The sequence below is a fragment of the Palaemon carinicauda genome, chromosome 14 (genome assembly GCF_036898095.1).
Source record: "Palaemon carinicauda isolate YSFRI2023 chromosome 14, ASM3689809v2, whole genome shotgun sequence".
Classification (NCBI taxonomy): domain Eukaryota; kingdom Metazoa; phylum Arthropoda; class Malacostraca; order Decapoda; family Palaemonidae; genus Palaemon; species Palaemon carinicauda.
Window position 1 is genome coordinate 5,547,011 of NC_090738.1, and position 19,239 is coordinate 5,566,249.

The following is a 19,239-nucleotide window of genomic DNA, read 5'->3' on the forward strand; positions in this document are numbered from 1 at the left end:
TGGATGGGAGTTTGAGCAGATATTAAGAGAATGGGGCATTGAACATGTATATTCGACTCTGTATATGCCAAGTGTGAATGGTTTGGCTGAAAGGACTGTAAGAACCTTGACAGAAATTTTGCGGATGATGAGCACATGTGATAATGAATGGGATTTATATGTTGGGCGTACGTTGTGGGCGTATAATGCGACTGTGCACAAGAGTACAGGTATGTCTCCGTGTAAGTTTGTGTTGAATTTTGAAAAGATAGTAGGACCCAGATTGAGTGTGTCTGAGAATGATAAAGATGTTTGGAGGGAAGCAAATGAGAAGTTTGTAAGCTATAAAGTGGGAGAGAAAGTGTTAAAAGAAGTAATTGAAAAGGGAAGAATGAATGTCAATAAGGTACGTGATAAGTTTGAGGGTCCATAATGAGGTGTTAGATGTTGGTTCTAGTGGGTTGAGTTATGTTTTGGGTAAAGGATGTGTGGATGGTAGTGTGGAAAAGGTTAGGGCGCACCACAACCAGTTGCGAAAATGGAAGGAAGTACCAAGATATATTCAGGAGAATGGTATGAATAAATGGTTGAAAATGAACAAGTATGAACCCAGTATGTGTGAGACATTAGGTTTAGAAGATAAGCAATTGGTGTTAGTCGAGTATGGAAGGAAAAAGAAGTCGTTGGAAAATTTTAGTGGGGATAAAAGACAGGAAAATTTTGTAGTTATTGGTGGGAATCAGAATGGGCAGGATAAGGGTGTAAATGTACAGGTGCGTATTCCATACTCACCTGTACATTTACACCCTTATCCTGCCCATTCTGATTCCCACCAATAACTACAAAATTTTCCTGTCTTTTATCCCCACTAAAATTTTCCAACGACTTCTTTTTCCTACAGATGAAACTTGGATGAGTATGAACAATACTTATAGTGTCTGTGGTTTTTCGTTAGATGAGGTAAGAGAACGTGTGACGGACGCAAGAATGAGAGATAGGACAATCACAAGTAGTATGAATGATTCTTTTGTTAAAGTAAAAAATGGTTTCAATGTAATGGATGAATTGTTGACAGAAATTAGTGGGATTTTAGGGCCAGATGAAATTTAGGTAGATGGAATAGTGCATGATATTTTAGACGAGCGGAACATAGACGGGAATCGTAATAGTACAATGAATGATAATGATATGGAAGAAGTGAATGAGAGAATACAGGTATATAAAGGCCCAGTTACTCGAAGCCGAGGCCCTGTTCCCAATTGTGACTGGGTAATGAGAAAATAGGTAAGTGTATGTGAGGATTTGGCAAAGTAAGGGGGAGGAATGTGGAGGATTAATTATATTTTGATTAGGTTTTGCCAAATCGAGAGAGAGAGAGAGAGAGAGAGAGAGAGAGAGAGAGAGAGAGAGAGAGAGAGAGAGATAGAGAGAGAGAGAGAGAGTGAGTATGCGTGCGAGCGTGTATGTGTCTGTATATGCGTGCCACCAAGAGAGAGGTAGTTAGTGTAATGGTTGTTTGTAGCGGGAAAGACTGTTGGTATAATTGAGGTCGTTTGGTTATTTTTTTTTTTAGCTAGGTTAGGGTAAGGATGAATGTATTGGGAGAATGCTTTTTCTATTTGACTACAGCAGGAGTCTGTTGTGTCCCCAATGCTGGATTATTTTGCTTTTGTTCATTGACCAGCCAGCTTGGAAGTGATTTTTTTTGTATAAGCGCTGTAATTCCTCCTTTGGAGTTTTTGTTTGTCCTTGGACTGTTGGTTGCCTTCCGCATGTGTATAGATAGATTGATGATGACTGTGTACATTTAATGATTTGGAAATAGACTGGTCTTGGAAAGCTCTTGTAACTGTTGATGTCCAAGCCTGTAAAAGTTCCGGATGATGATGATGACGACACTGGTTTGGCCTGGATATGGAGATATGGTATTCTGTGAATATAAAGAGTTAAGCGATTGCACAGTGGAATTGGCTGTAGGCTAATACTCTGCCAGAAAGTTGTGGCAGTGGGTTAGGACTGTTGCCCGTGTGTGGACGACGGTGACCACACACTAACTTATATATTATTGATTTAAGTGTTTTCGCTTGTTATGCTTTAGTGTTAAGATGTGATTATTTGTTGCTGGTTTATGGCATACGGTTGATGTTTTAGTGCTAAGGGCTTTATTTTAGTCTTTAAGAGTTTTTGGTACTGTGTGTGGACTGTCGGTGTTGGGTTTGGTAAAGGGATATTGATTTTCTGATTATTGGTGAGTTCTGTGTACCCACACGCACCATTATACCATATCTAAAATATTGTCTGTTGCTATTATTTTGTCGGTTTTAGTGTTAAGTTTATGATTAGTGATACGTGTGATTTGTTTTGGTTGTGTTTAATTTGTAAGCAATATAGTTTTAAGGCTATGTTTCATTTTACTGTTCCCTTTGTGCAAGAGTCCAGCTGTAAGATTACGATAGTAGAAAGTTTATTTTGAGGAGACTATTGTCAGTAGTAAGATTCAAGGGTGTGGGTGTTGCTTTTGTTTACATCTCGCCACATCATCTTAGTGTCCTTCGATTCCCTACACACAGGACGTTCCTCTGCGGTATTAGGTGGGGGAACCTGCGAGGTTTTCGAGGTAACTGACGAAGCTTTGGCCAAGGAGCTGAAGGCTCCTCCTCTAGAGTAGGTAAGGAAACCGAACGTTGGCCTGGAAGCACTACCTCAATCTCTTGAGGGTTGAATGGATGGACAGCTATCTCCCTGGGCATTCCTCCTTTTCTCTCTCTTAGTTATGACCTCTTTTACCTTCACTGGAGTAAAGGGTAAGTTGGCCATATAAAAGTCAGACTCAAGGACCTTCAGCACACGATTGCGGTAGAGGTGATCTGCCTACCTTGTCAGCTGTTGACCTCCTTCTAGGATCTTGACTACCATCGGACAAACTCCACGAGGGTTCCAAGGTAATCCTCGTGGTTGCCTTGACTGGGACAGTCGGAGGTTGTGGCGGTGGAGGAGCCACATTCAGAGACTTCAGCAGGGTGGTGATGAAAGTACTCGCCCATGGGGGAAGTTCTAATCCTCTAGGTAAGCTCTGGACTTCTCTAGGAAGTCTATGAGGAGTGTGTACCTAGGGGGGAACTCTAGATGGAGCTCCAGTCAACGGAGGTGATAACCTCTGAGGGAGAGGAACACGTTTCTTCGGACAAGAAGGAAGGTCTGGACTAAAAGGCACTTTAGCGAACCTATTAGGCAGCTCCTTGAAACCATCTGAAAAGGGTGTCAGTCTTCCGCTGGAGGTGGAAGAAGCTGAGGGTCGAGGCGAAGGTGTTGGTACCACACTTGCTCATGGTTCTGACACATCTGCTCATGAATTACTTGCAGAAATCATAAATTTGCTCACGAAATCATGAGATTCACGCAAAATCGCGAGTTTCACACGTCAACAGACCTGATTCACGAGCAGAGGTGCTTGCAACAGGCGCATTAGGAGCCACACAGGAAGAGGAAGGTCCAATGCCTTCCTGTTGCCTCAGAGAAGTATCTACGTCCGACGAAATCGGCAGAGAAGGCTTCTGAGTAGGGACAACTCTTATTGTTGGAGAACGTGTCACAGTGGGATACGTTTCCAAGCGCCACGTAGGCAAGCGCTTTGCTAATACTCCCCAGGCAGTGAAAGGCACTGGGGGTTTAGCTGGACGCCTGTCTGAGGAGTGGTCATTCTCATGATCCAGTCCGGTCCGAGGTCATTTGTAGGAAGAAGGTCTGGTTGAAGGAGTATGTGCTGATGGACTGCGCAAGCACCTACTTCTACTTCTAGACAAGGAAGTTCTAAACCTTGATTGCGAACGGGCGGCTCGTGATCGAGATATTTATGTATGGGAGCGTCTAGCTCTCATTCGAGAACAGTGTGAATTTCGCAAATGCCTATCTCGCGAACGTTAGTGTTGGCCTAGTGAATGGTACCCTCGCGAGCCTGAACGCTGCCCTCGAGAATGGGAGCGTTATCCTCACGAGCGCGAGCATCGTTCTCGTGATCTAGATCACAGAGATCTAGAACGCGAGCGCCTGGACCTAGGTCTAGACTGTGCTCGTGATCGCACAACGAAGAGATGAAAGTACCGCACGCGGCACCCTCGCGCCCTGTACAGGTTCGCATGAAGGCGATCGTAGAGAGAACACGTACTCCTGAAAAAGAGAAAGCAAAGTCAAAAAGACCAATGACAGTCGGGGAGAAGAGAGGACATGTCCGATCTCTACCGAGCCAAGAGAAAAAGTGACGCCTCTTACTGCTGTGAGTATATATATAGAGGCAGCTGGGTACCCCCAGCCTACACGCTTAAGCAGTTGGGCAGGGTTGCCACCTCGCAATTAAAGTCTAATGGCTACCTTCCAGCTCTACCGAGAGATAATCCAAATCAATAACGGTAGGCTTGTTATTATGGGAACAATGTAATATTTCCTTATATTATATGGAGTCCATCTTGAAAAACTGCTACCAGTTTAATTATCTAGGTGGTTAACAGGTTTTTATCAAGATCAATCCCCAAAGAATGTGTGCCAATATTGGTGCTTGTTTCTGGAAATGAAAGATGGTTACAGTTATCTGCTCCACTATCTGGTTTAACAACCTAAGAGTAATATTTATATTGTCATAACAACTCACTCACCATGACTTTGTGATACAAGAGCCATATGAAGACTAGTTGGTTAGTGTCTCAGAATTAAATGAGAAAGTATATTGATATGATAATGGATGTTACTGATTAAATGAGATGAGGGCTATTTACCTACAAACCATGTAACTCGTACAATACCTAGAAAAAGTTGACTGGCATCCCACACAACCTGGATCAACTGTTTGAACAAATGAATAGATAACAACCTTACTTTAGGCACAATGACTTTTGTAAAAGTAAAGTAATATCCTGCTTTGGGTCCTATGAATCAATAATGTTACCAAGATCAGATGGTGTTTTTGATCTTCCTATGGGGTGCCCTCATAAATACACTGTATACAGAATAAACACGTCTCCAAACCCCTTTTCAGTTAGAAATGCGGTAAAGAAACAGTAAAAATGTGCTCAACCTCCAAACTGTAGCTCTTTAGCAACACTAAATTAAATAAACACTCACCATCTAACTAAAATATCAATAAGTACAAAATTAATATATGTTCTAAATCAAAAAGGAGAAATGATGAAAAAGTACCTAACAGGGAGGGATCACCACCACCCTTTCTATCATCATTGCTTTGCTGATTTCAACAACAATTCAGCCTTTAGTTCTGTCTGCCCAGCTTGGCACAAAGCTTTGGCTACAGTAGCTTTTATTATATTTACAAGTGCCATAAAAAGCATTCTTCAAAATTATGAATGTAATTGACTGTGCAGAACTGCAACAAATGCAGATGGTGACATTGTGATTGTGCAAAACAAAATAAAATGGAACTTACTTTTACTTGGTACCTCATGCTATTATTGGATTGTGGATGATTTTTTTACAGAAAGAGGTAAAGGACTACCAGTTCTTAAAAAGTTAAGCTTGTAAAATATTCAACAAAAAAGGACCAGCGAGACTTTTATAATGAGATGGTGGATCTTAAAAAATTTGATCTTTTGATTACAACATAGATATTTAAACCTGTTCAAAATCATTGTTTTAAGTAGCCATTCAAGATGTAAAAATTTTATCTTTATGCACATAATCACAATCAAAGGGGACTTCTGTATTGGAAAAAAAACTTCTTTATTGTTATGTATTCAGCAATGTACTGAAATACTATATTAAGATATACATACAACTTACAGAACACAATAATTGAAATAATATTGATTTTCATGAGAAAAATAACAAGAAATTCAGACTCCTCTGAGATTAAAATATTTTCTTAAGATTCTCTCTCTCTCTCTCTCTCTCTCTCTCTCTCTCTCTCTCTCTCTCTCTCTCTCTCTCTCTCTCTCTCTCTCTCTCTCTCTCTCTCTCACATGTACAGCTTTCTTGCATTATACGGGTACACAATGTTAGTAGAACATTAAAGATTATCAAAATCTTGGCTATTTTTACAGCCTGTCATGTATATTTATGAAATACTTGAAATTCCGTGCAGGAAAGCAATTTCATCTTAATATAAGAATGCTGTACTGTGCGGTATTTCTAAATTCTTTTAGTACAGTTCTTCATATGGACTTCCTTTTACATTTATATATAAATTTCAGCAAAGCAAACCAGGACAATTTTTCTGTGTTCTTTTTAAAAAGTTTTGATAAAATGTAATATCCTTATCAATATCAAGGGTAAAGTAAAAAGGTCAATGATTGATCATAACTGAGAAAATTATACTATAGTAAGATCACTTTTCATATACTTGAAACTGAAATAGAGGTTATATGAATAATTATTAAGAAAAAAACGATCCAAGACCTTAATTACACGAATGCACTAACCGATGCCAAAATAAAAAGATACCCATACCTCTTGAGGTAAAATGGTCGCGTAGTTTTTACATCTACAGTGTGTGTGCTCAAATTCAATTGCAGCCTACCCCTATGAAAATTAGGCACTAAGATGCACTTCAAGTCACCTCTATGAAATACTGTATTAACCCAACAATTATCAGCAGTTCTTACAGTTACGTTATTTTGCAGTGTCCTGGTCAGATTCAAGACCAATGAGAAATAAAAACTTACATAAAGTAAGTCTTCCTCCTTTTGTAGTTTTCTGATCTGAAAGTCCTCAAAAACTTACTTCTTTACATTGAATAAAAAGAATAATGACATCATCATATAGATGAAATATAATACGGCACATAACATCAAAAGATATACAGTTACACTTAACAAATACAAATGTCACAAACAGTCTGGATACAAAATTAAACACATCCATTGTTAGGCAAAAATTGAATACGGGGTATAGATAATATCTTGTCAATATTTCGCATGAACATTAATAATAATTTTCATACTATCTTTCATTGTGAAGGGAGGGCAACAAAATAAATCCAACATCTTTCTAGCACATGAACCATCTGAAGGATCTCCTTCAACCATGCTGGGCTTGAAAAGTTAGTACAGTACAATAAGGTTTGCAAGGAGGAAAAATATAGATTTTTTTATTCGTAATCTAATGAATGAGTTACTGTAGATGAGCAAGATAAGTTAACCTGTAATGAGATTGAATTTATAAAAAAGCCCCTAATTTGTTATATCAATTCAAATAGAAGATAGAAGAGGAACTTACAAAATTTTTGCTTCTTCAATGGCAAACATGAGAAAACTTATAGAGCATCAGTTCATTTGAAATCTATTATAATCTAATGTTTTCTTACAATGCAAAAAATCCACACATTGAAATCTAGTAAAATAAATAATATAAGCTGTTTTTTGTGCTGTACTGTATATTGTGGTAACACATTGAATGTTATTCATCTTATATTATGTAAGGGTCAAGAGCCTAAACAACTTAATCATCCTTAAAAAAAATTCTAAGCTGAATTAACATACATTTGCTACAAACAGTGAAAGGCATAAGTCTAAGTAAACAGGAAACAAATTTTAATGTACTGTAATACTATTAAATAAAATAAATGTCAAATGTTTTCCAAATAAGTGCAGTGAATACATTAACCTTTACAACAGAATGACTCGCAATGTAGTACAGTACAGTAAAGCACAATATAATGGCAAGTTCAATAGAGATGAAAATGCCACATAGTATTATCGACTTTCAATATGGATCCTTTAGGCATGATATAAGTTTTCATCATTAGCCATGACTATTGCATCTGTTTTTCTGAAAATAAAGTGACTGATCCCTGTAACATTTAACAAGACATCGAATATTTAAAAGCTACTTAACACAATACAAGGACACTAAAAGTTCATGACCTAAGGCCCCGAGGATTAAAGCAGTCAATTATACCTTCACAGGTTATATGTTACCTTATAATACTCAACTACAGGTGGCAGTTAACATGTATACTATTTGATGAATGGGTAACAACATACCCCTAATCAAACTCCCAAGGCAATCAACCTAGCATGAAATTTTTTTCAAAAATTTTTTTAGATGAAGATGTGACAGTAAATGATAACAGGAAGAAGTTTGTAAATTTTGTTTCAATGGATAACATTTGATCAAGAGATTTTAAAAAATCCTACAAAATAAGTAACAAACATCTTTTGTTAACAATGTCTCTTTCAAGACATGGAAGAGTAATTGTTACTGAGTAATGATGACTAGGCGATGACAATGATAATACAGATATTTTTTTGGTACGATAAATAGCAATAAGGTTACATGTTAATCATAGCTTAATTGATTAATTTAGCAATTGTCTGGTGTCGTGACATCAAAGGTCATTGACAGAATCATATCTTAAAGGGAGAGAGAGACAGCCCTAATGAGAGGTAAAGTAAAATCTTCCCAGTTACTAGTGGAAAAATTTCTTGAGTATAAGGCAATAGTGTATTGTCCATTGTTTCCCCAATAAAGTTCAAAATACACAGTAATACTGCTTGAATATATCTATATAAAGGCATCCTTGTAAATTCCAGTATATCCTTACCCTTAAAAACTACTGTTCATAACATTAAACATGCTCATGATTTTGTTCATACTGACTTTCAGTCTGCATCTCCTATCCATTTTGCAATTAGGCTATACTTAAAAAACAATATCTAATAAAAAATGATCATCTAATTAGAGCCACCCGCAAGATAATTGTTGATATGAAAAACAGACTGTAAAATGTTATCAAATTTAAACCATGCTGGAATAAAAAAGAAAAATGGACCAGCGATATCCTATTCCTCGCGCATCCATCTAATCTACCCATTCAGCTTACTGAATTTGTGGATTACACAGACAGGTATAGTGCTTCGCTTACACGAACAAATTGAAAGACAGATAGATCAATGCTTGTGTTAACAGTCTTTGCCAAGTTACTACGGAAAATACAAAACATGTATTTTACCTTTCATCCACAAAATGGATGGGTCATATCCAACTAATCTTGACAGTCAAAATAAGTTATACATATGAATTAAACTAATTTTGATTAAAAACTGGAGATATTCTGAAATGTACACCGGAGTATTGATTAAAGAAAATGGTGTTAATTTTGAAATAAAAATGTTCTGGAAAATCCTCCACACATGTTGGAGAAGAATTTTAAGATTTTTCAAGTTCCTGAAGACATGTTATCCCTCAGAAATATGCCTGCTGTATAATGGGTCATCTTCTAATCTTTCATGACGGACATAACTAAGTTTGGGATTGGGTTGATGAAATACACAAGGAATTGCTAATAAATTACTTTACAATTCTAACCTCTTTTCTTTGTAATCCGTCAAAGGAATAGCAAGAAAAAAGAACATTGTGAAGAAAGAAAGTGTTGCACTGAATCTTAAAAGCTGATTTTGATGAGAATCTATCTCTTTAAGAACATCCACTTAAAGGTTTAAAGGTCACTCATGAATGGCAAAGGTAAGTGACAGTGACAATGCCCTAGAGACTGATCATATATACATATCAGCACCCAAGCCCTCTATCAACACATGCTAGGACCCGAGAGGGCTAGGTAATGGCTGCTGATGACTCAGCAGGTAGACCTACAGGCTCCTCCAAATTTTCACATCCTCCCCTCACAAGAATAGTGCGGTTGTAGACACTACAAGAAACTATCAATCTTGAGCGTGACTCAAACTCCCGTCCAGTAGACCGCCAGACAGGGAGGTTTCCAATAGGCTCTCTAAGGATAACAGGTGAAATTCATTATGGTATTACTTGAAATACAACAGCAACTGACTTTAATTAACAAAGGTACATATCCGAAGTGTTGACTTGAAATAAAATAAATGATAAATTAACTAAAAGAATGAGAAATGTATTGTAAGCACTGTACTTGAACACTGCAAAGACTTGTATGACTGGTTAAAATGACACCACAAGAGCATCATAGTACTGATACATGATGAAGTGGTAAAACTTCATAAGAGTGCACAATGTCTTTTATCTACTGAAGAAAAAAATGCACTATTAACTGAAATACAAAACCACTAATTACTTGAACTTTTTTTCAAACAAGTTTTACAACAAGCATTAGTAGCAAATATTGTGCCACTTTTCCTTTTCAGTGCATAATTTGGTTCTTGTGCTAAAACCTTTGGTGCTAATGTTGAGCAAAAGTTAGTAAGCTTTTTATATGGCTATCCAATGACTATATGGGTCATCGTGGAATCCAATGATTTCATCTTAAATAAAAATGTCTTATACCATATATTGAACAAGATCCAATTGAAATTAAAAGCTTGTACTGCTACAGTGCAATGATCTATTAATATAAAAATACTTGAATCTATGTTCTCATTACAATATGAATATATACTGAAAATATTTCCTAAAGAATAAAGAAAAACATACCATCGGAGTTTCAAAACCTCTTCCGTCCAAACTTACACCTTAACAAAACTTCTTCCACGGCCATTGTTAAGACCATAATACTAAATATGAGTGACTTCCTCTTGGGGTGTTTCTGCTGTGGAATCTTGCAATTGCAAGTTCTGAAGATCACAGTCCACTCCTGTCGAAGTGGAAGTGTCTGACGGTGCTCCTTGGGTTCTTCCTGTGTCCTCGCCGCCTTCGTCCTCAGATGTGGGAGGGGAATTCCTCTGAGGACTGCTGACTGGGGCTTCAACTGAAGATTTCTTTTTAGCAACGTGATAACTCCTACGAACAGCTTCCACTTCTTCTAATTCAGCCTGAGTAACAAAATGGCATTTTACATATGTCTTCTTCCTTTTATAAAAATTACACTAAAAGATGAACTATACTTTCTAATTTCTATATACGTAAATATACACACACACACATATATATACATGTGTATATATGTATATATATATATATATATATATATATACATACATATATATATATATATATATATATATATATTTATATTCTCACGAAGCTGGTCTAGTGTAGAATAAATACAGTAGATTATTCATGTATTTTATCTATGTTTTCATATGTGCATTGCAGAGGTGAATAGCCAGCTCTTAAGATGAATTCCTCTTGTGCATGTTTAAGTCTATTACGTAAATTACGTAAGACTTTCGTCGCTAATCTAATCGTATTCTTCGTTCAAGTCAGTATATGTAAATTTACGTTATTTTTAAGGAATAACTTTTTTCACACATTTTTGTTAGAAGTCTTACATAATCTGTTTGAGAGTGTTATGTAACCCATATTAGATATGAATATGGGCTTATGTAAATGTTTTTTTTTTATATTTTTATGAGGTATTGCGTCATGTTTGAGGGAAAATAAGCAGTGCTGATATTGTGGCATGTACTTTGAAATTTTCCCGAAAAACCTAGTGATTGATATCACCTTTTACTTTTATATCGGGGAAAAATGGTGGGCGGAGCTAGCTGACTGAGAGAGTTGGTCTAGTGTTGCATGGATACGTGTTCGAGAGAGCAATACTTGGTAACTCTAACGCCTTAGGCCAATCCCTAATCTACCAGATCTCGATCCTGGAAGCTTCTGGAAGTAGCTAAGTTTCATATATAAGGCGACCCCAGGGTGGCATAGATAGATAGATGATTCCAGCCTTATGTCATAGTCTTCTCCTCGCCTCTCTCATACTCAGCCCAGTGTATTGTAATAAAAGTGCTCAGTCAAATATGGAAGTTTTGGTGTGACAAGTTTTAGTAAACATAGTGAGTACTTATAAAAATTCTCTTAGAGTTTTTGTAAACGGCCCTGTAGTAAGGTGATAGGTTCTTGTATTGTGATCTGGTTATCTATTTTTATTAAGTAACAAACTTAAACATTGTATTCAGATTTAATTTCCAGTGAAACAAGTGATTGTATAATTTTCATGATATTTCTTTTCACTTATTTCAAGGTTTATCAGATTTAAAGTTAAGTAGTTATATAATTTTCAGATCGTAACATTTTTGTCTTAATCTAAGTTTTGTTCAGACTTAATATTTCGATTGATTTATTTGTTTTATGTAAATTCTTTCTAAGTGTTGTAATTATATAAAATATATTTATTTTTGTAAAAAGTATATTATTACAATCATCAGTGTTTATTGCAACCTCACTCGTATCCTGTAAAGAATCATATTAAGTAATGGTGTTTAAATAATTCTTAAGAATAATTACCTAATTTAGTTTTGAGTGTGCTTAAGAGACATTTGGATATTCAGTGTTTTATACATTGCTGTCTGGGAGTTACTTAACTGTCTTAGAGTTCGTGTATCAATATTTTCAGGTGTAACAGATTTAATGTAAAAGCAAACTGGTGAGTTTGGAATTCAAGAGGTTGTTTAGCTTGCCAGCCATAATATATAAAATATTATATGTTTGGTTCCCAGATGCGAGCCATCATATACATACATATATATATATATATATATATATATATATATAGGCCTGTGGCCTGGGAACCAAAGTATAATATTATATACATTACGGCTGGCAAGGTAAACAGCCTCTTGAGTTCCAAACTCACCTGTTTGTGTTTACATTAAATCCGTTACACTTGAAAATATTAATACACGAACTCTAAAACTGTTAAATAACTGCAAGATAGCAATATATAATACACTGAATATCCAAAGGTCTCTTAAGTACACTCAAAACAAAACTAGGTCATTATTACTAAGAATTATTCAAACAACCTCTTACTTTGATTCTTTAACAGGAATACGAGTGAGTACTGAAATAAACACTGGCGATTGAAATAATACATTCTTTACAAAAATTAATATATATTCCATAAAAGTTACAACACTGAAAGAATTTACATAAAAAATAAATAAATCACTTGAAATATTAAGTCTGAACAAAACTTAGATTAAGACAAAAATGTTACGCTCTGAAAAGTACATACTCATTTGACTTGAAATATTAAATCTGAATAAAACCTTAGACTAAGACAAAAAAAATAATTCTTATGAAAATTATACAATCACTTGTTTCACTGGAAATTAACTTTTACACCATTAATTAGTCTTGACACTCAATGAAAATAGTTGACCTTATAACGATAAAAATATACTTCACATTTGTACATGAATATCCCTGGGCCAGTTACAAAGATTTACACAATACCAACACTCAACACAACACAATAAACTTAAAATTTCTGGCAGTTTTTACAGCAACATCTTACACTACACAAGATATATGCTGGGGCACAAAATCACTTTGGAGAGGACACACTATAGGCACTTTGAGAGAAAGAGGATGTATTTTGGCTCGTTCACAGGACAGGTTGTTCTCTTCTGCTGCTATGCATCCCTGGGGTTGCATACGTATGAACTTAGTGACTTCTAGAATATTTTAAATAGACCATTCTCGTGGCTTGGGGGAAAGCATCTAGCGACGGCAAAATTACAAACTAGATGAAAATTCAGGGGACAAACCTTATTTTCAGGAAACTCTCTCTCAGCTACTCCGCCCACCCCCATTCTCGGAAATAAAAGAAAAAGATAAAATCTAACCGTGGGGTTTTCGAAAACCTTCCAAAACACGTAGCAAATATAAGAATTGCATATATTCTCACAAACATGATGCAATACCTCAGAAAAATATAAAAAAAAATTTACATAAGCCCTTGTTCATAACTTGTAGGGCCATATAACACTCTTCAACAGTTATGTAAGACTTTGTAACAAAATACGTGAAATAAAAAGTTAATTCTTAAAATCAACGTAAATTTACATAGATTGAATTGAATGAAGAATACAATGAAATTAAGGACAAAAGTCTTATGTAATTTACATACAAAACTTATATCTACATGAGACGAACTTACCTTATGGGCTGACTATTCACCTCTTAAATAAACAAATGAAATACGTAAATAAAATACGTGAATAAATTATTTACTCTACGCTAGACGGGCTTCGTAAAAAAAAATATATATATATATCTAGATATATACATTTATATATACACACATACCAGCAACAAATGCAGCCATTTCTAGTCCACTGTAAGACAAAGGCTTCAGTCATGTCATTATTCATATCTGGGGTTTGACCATTTTCATCGCCATGCTGGCAACTGCGGATTGGTGATAGTGGGAGACTTTAGTCTGCTCGTTCACAGCAAACCAGCCTAGTATGGGTGGCCCTGACTAATACAGTTTTATCATGGCGTTACTCAAACCCTTTCACCACGTTATTGTATCTCCGAGTTGCAAACTCAGTATAGAGAATGGTCTTTCTCCAATAGATGATTAACAATTCCTATTAAGCAACAAATGTGAAATTTACCTTGACAATCTTGGTGTGATGAGCTCTTCTGTTCCTAAGGTACTTCATGGACAGAGGGTTGACCCAATGGAAAGCAGCCTGGAAAAGAATAGAGGGAAATCATACATCACTTTAGAGTTGAGTTGCACATGCTAACATTTTCCTATAAATCTTGACATTCTTAGATGTATTTGAAAAAATTACAAACAGGTAAATACATACATACATTTACATTATATATATAAAGTAAATGGGGGAAAAGTGTAATACTAATTATCAGTTACCTACTTTATTGCTCTAATCAATAAGGATTGTATTATGGACCAAAAGCGAGAGAGGGAGAAAGAGAATTATTTTTACACAACTTCAATGTTGACTAAACAAAACTTTTAACATAAATGAATGAAAAAGTTTTATCTACAGAGCCTTCGTGAAGCAAGAACGTTCGTCCCTTGATGATTACCTCGGTTACAAGAACAATGACTTCCACATCAACAATGAAGAGCAATTAGTTCCAGTATGATCCCACTGCAGTTCTTATTCATGAAACCTTGGAAAAATTTTTATGTGATCTCTCCCTGGGTGTTTTAAAGTTTACCGATGTCTTTCATGACAAATGCTTGCTTAGAATTAAGAACTGTGCATCGTAAGATTACATTTTAAGCTAGCAATAAGAAAAGAATATATATATATATATATATATATATATATATATATATATATATATATATATATATATATATATATATATATATATATATATATATATATATATATTAATACAAAATTACGCGTTTGATGTTGAAGAAATCCTAGATGGTTTTAAAAAAATAAAGGAAAGGATTCTTCATATATATTTTTTGGAGGAATCATATAATTCAAGACGTTACGTTGTATTATGTAATCCCATGAATTCACATTAAATACACACACACATACATATATATATATATATATATATATATATATATATATATATATATGAGAGAGAGAGAGAGAGAGAGAGAGAGAGAGAGAGAGAGAGAGAGAGAGAGAGAGAGAGAGAGAGCGAGCGTTGCGTTTACTTAATTGCAATACTAAAAACTAAAGCCATTAATATAACTTTAGTTCAGAAACGTGACATAATTTGGACACAATCAACCAGAAATACGTTTGGCCGTCGCTTAAGATGAATGAAATTGAGAAGTAAAAGATGAAAGGTTATACTTAATCAAGATAATACACTTAGTGAAATAAACAAACTTGATAATGCGTGCACGCGAGTACACACACAAACACACACACATGATAAAGCCTGAGGAGTAACATTACAGAAAAGGTCGAGAGGTCACGTGTGAACTGATAAGAAGAAAAAGAGAGCACAAGAGTAGTAGAAGATATGAATAAATCTGAGATGTACAGTTGAACACAAAAGTCCCTGGTACACCTTGCTCCGAAGAAGCGCACCCTGTCACACCATTATTTCGCAGCGAATAACCAAACAAATAGTGTGTAGGGAGAGATGGCAGAGGTGGTGGGCTGGGCTAAACACAGGAACCCACCACGCAGAAAGGGTGTGACAGGGTGCACTTCTTCCGAGCGAGGTGTGCAATGGAAAATGGAAAGTGTAATAACTGACAGAAAAGACCCCGACTTCTAGTGATTTTTTTTTCCAAGAGTAGAAAGGAAATATGCGATGCAATAAAGGCATATCTACGTTATCGAACGAGAATAATGATAATTAAAATAATACAACAAATATCGTTTAAAACGTGAAGTGACAATTTCACTAACCATATACTGGCGTTAGGACACATGAATAACAGTAAATATCAGCATTAGCTATATTTCATTAAAACTAGTTTTAAATACAAAATCATCTAAATGTAGATAAGTATGTGAAATTAACTTTCGAGTATTTTCAAACTATGGAACATAACGTTTTTTGGGGCATGTTCAACAAAATGTAAGCTCTAAACTGGTGGTATATAGACTTAGCAGGGAGTTTTTGTTGGTATAAAAGCGTAGGAGTGGAAAGTCGCTGGATGAAGAGATGGATAGTTTAATAATAATAAAAAAAAAAAAAAATATGAGGTGCAGTTGCATGATAGGATACAGTAGGAGAGCAGGTGCAGTTATGCAAGAGGATGGATAAGGCAGTCAAAAACGAAGTGAGAGAGAAAAAGGTGGGTAGTAAAAAACATAATCTGGGAAAATAGGAAGTTTCTTTTACAGAGAACTCTGTGTTAAAAAAAAATTTAATGAACATATGGGTTGCAGAATAAAAGGTGCAAGGAGAGAGATATGACACACTTGTATGGAGTTTTGGGTTGAGAGAGAGAGAGGAATTTTGGGATTTATTTAATGCTGAGGATCGACGAGAAGCAAAGCTGAGTGATGCAAGACTTGTATGTAGAAAATGATGAAGAAAGTAACTGCAGAAATTACGAAATTATAAGAAATGTGATTATGAGATTGAAGAGATAAAAGACACCAGAAGATGATGGGATTATAAGTGAAATGCTGCACTAAGGTGGTGGTTGACCAGGATTTGTAAGGTATGTCTGGATGGGCGAAAGGTTCCAAAGGAGTTGGTTAGCTGTGGAAAGGTAAAGATTTTTAAGGCAACGGCAAATAATTATAGAGGGACATAAGTAAAATAGGAAGACAAACATGTTTGCATAGGGATCTTGTTCGAAAATTTCATAAAAAAAAATACACCATTAAAATAGCCACTTTGTTCACATCCATGCTATAAAGATGGATGCGCCTGCCTGTTCTCCGCAACTCATCAGAAATCAAGTTGCAAGCCCAACGCAGTTTTCTTGAAGAACACTGGTACCCATATACATATGATTAAACTGGAGCCTTAAGCTGAGATCAAACCGCGGCCTTTCATGTAACAGAAATGTACACTATCACCGGGATTACAGCCACAACCACGCAAATAAGAGACTACCGACCTCTGCCCTAAAGACTTATTAACAAACTGGAAGGCTGTCATTTTCTGGTGCCACATAATAATGGGGATATAAACATATACAATATGTATATATACATACTATTATTATCATTATTGAAACCAGCTAAGCTACAATTCTAGTTGGAAAAGCAGGATGATATAGTAAGGCGAGGCAATTTTGGACACCTTTTTAGAAACCTTTGTACAAAATCTGTATTAATAATTTATGACCAAAAATCAAACATGCTTTCAAAAGAGGGAGGTCTCATCTATAAAAATAGTTTGTCTCATAATGACCAGAGAATTAGAAATTCCTATATCTCATCAATAAAAAAAATATCTTAGAGGCGAGGCAATTTTGGACAGCGAGGCAATTATGGACACGTCTTTATCTCCGTTAAGCAGCAACGCTCAATTTCCAAATTAGGACAATTTGTGATCACAATCAATATAAATATACTAGAAAAAAATTATAGAATTACATAAATTTTTGTGTCCGTAATTCAAGACTGTCCAATTTTGCCTCACCAAGAAAAAAGTGAGAAAGTTGCCTGTCCAATTTTGCCCCACCATGGCTTTGAAAACTGTCAAATTTTGCCTTACTATATGAATATATAAATTAAACTTTGTATTCTAACACGCAAATATACTTTTATGTGTAAATCTACACATATGTTTATCATAAGCATACAAAATAAGACATTTGGAGTGCAGTATTGGGGGGGGGGGTGTCTGCTCAGGGTGACACCGTAAAAGGGGGTGACACCCTGAGAGTTGCATCTACAAAAAGCTTGTCTTTCTAGCTCGAGGGTTATGATATGATTTTCAAAAAGTTATTTAATACTGGGGACACCCTCAAAGGTGTTGACACTCAGGGGTGGAATCTTCAAAAGGATCGACCAAATCATGGTGACATCCTCGAGAGGGGTGTTACCCCAAATGCTACAAATAATAATAATAAAAAAAAAATCTTTCTTATATATACATTGTTCCTAGAATAATTCACAAATCCAAATGAAAATCTCCGGTATTAGGGAAAATATATTTTCCCTTTTCTGCTAATTTCCATGTTGATAACTGCAATAGAAAAGATGCAGCTGGCGTGTTGCCTTTTTGATATAGTGTTCAATGCAGCAACATTAGAGTAAACAGCATGATAGTGAGAGATACCAACGACGGACAAAGCTGATCCCATAAACAATATTCGTCCTAAGTTGTATATATCCAATTTATTCTTATTATTTTTACCTCACATTATGAACGAGCCATCAAAGAGACACTTTTACCTACTAAAGATAATCTTACAGAAAAAGCAACCAAGAATGATAAAAACAAAACAAGAATAAGAAAGTCATTTGCTCAAATAGTAACAGAAAGGGATGCAATCAAAGATTTAAGAAAAAGAGAGGAAATGAAGAACAATACAGGGAAAACCCTAAAGAGAGGCATTAAGAGAAACAAAAACAAAACAAATAATGGAAATACAAAGCAACCAAATATTTCTCGATTTCTAAGAAAAATGTGTGCAAACGCTAAAGTGAATATAAAAAAATCTAAATTGACCAAGGTAATTAATAGTGATTATTCAAACTACTTGGATAGTTCTGATAGTGAATCAAAAGGAATTTCATTAATTTTGGAAGAGCGTTTCACCTCCATATAAAGAAGCCTCAGTTGTAGGAAAATGGTATGTGGTAATTTATAAAGATAAGGAGCATCCATTATTTTGCATTGGTATAGCAACAAAATGGTTTTTAGCGGAAGAAGGAGGCAAAGTGACTCACTTTGAGTTAAATAGCTTGAAACCACATATCATCATCTCCTCCTACGCCTATTGACGCAAAGGGCCTCGGTTAGATTTTGCCATTCGTCTCTATCTTGAGCTTTTAAATCAATACTTCACCATTCAACATCTACTTCACGCTTCATAGTCCTCAGCCATGTAGGCCTGGGTCTTCCAACTCTTTTAGGGCCTTGTGGAGCCTGGTTGAAAGTTTGGTGAACTAATCTCTTGGAGAGAGCGAAGAGCATGCCTAAACCATCTCCATCTACCCCTCACCA

The 19,239-nt window shown here is 35.7% G+C and overlaps 1 protein-coding gene across 1 annotated transcript in view; it reads right to left on the bottom strand.

The window, feature by feature from the left end:
- Positions 1-895: 895 nt before the first annotated feature.
- The window catches only part of LOC137653407 (TBC1 domain family member 2B-like), a 687,014-nt gene continuing 668,670 nt past the window's right edge, over positions 896-19,239 (bottom strand). Inside the window, exons 17-18 of the mRNA XM_068386766.1 lie at positions 14,259-14,336; positions 896-10,721 (exon numbers count right to left, since the gene is read on the bottom strand). Of these exons, the coding sequence (XP_068242867.1) occupies positions 10,464-10,721; positions 14,259-14,336 (336 nt within the window). The 3' untranslated portion in view covers positions 896-10,463. The remainder of the gene's footprint in view (positions 10,722-14,258; positions 14,337-19,239) is intronic.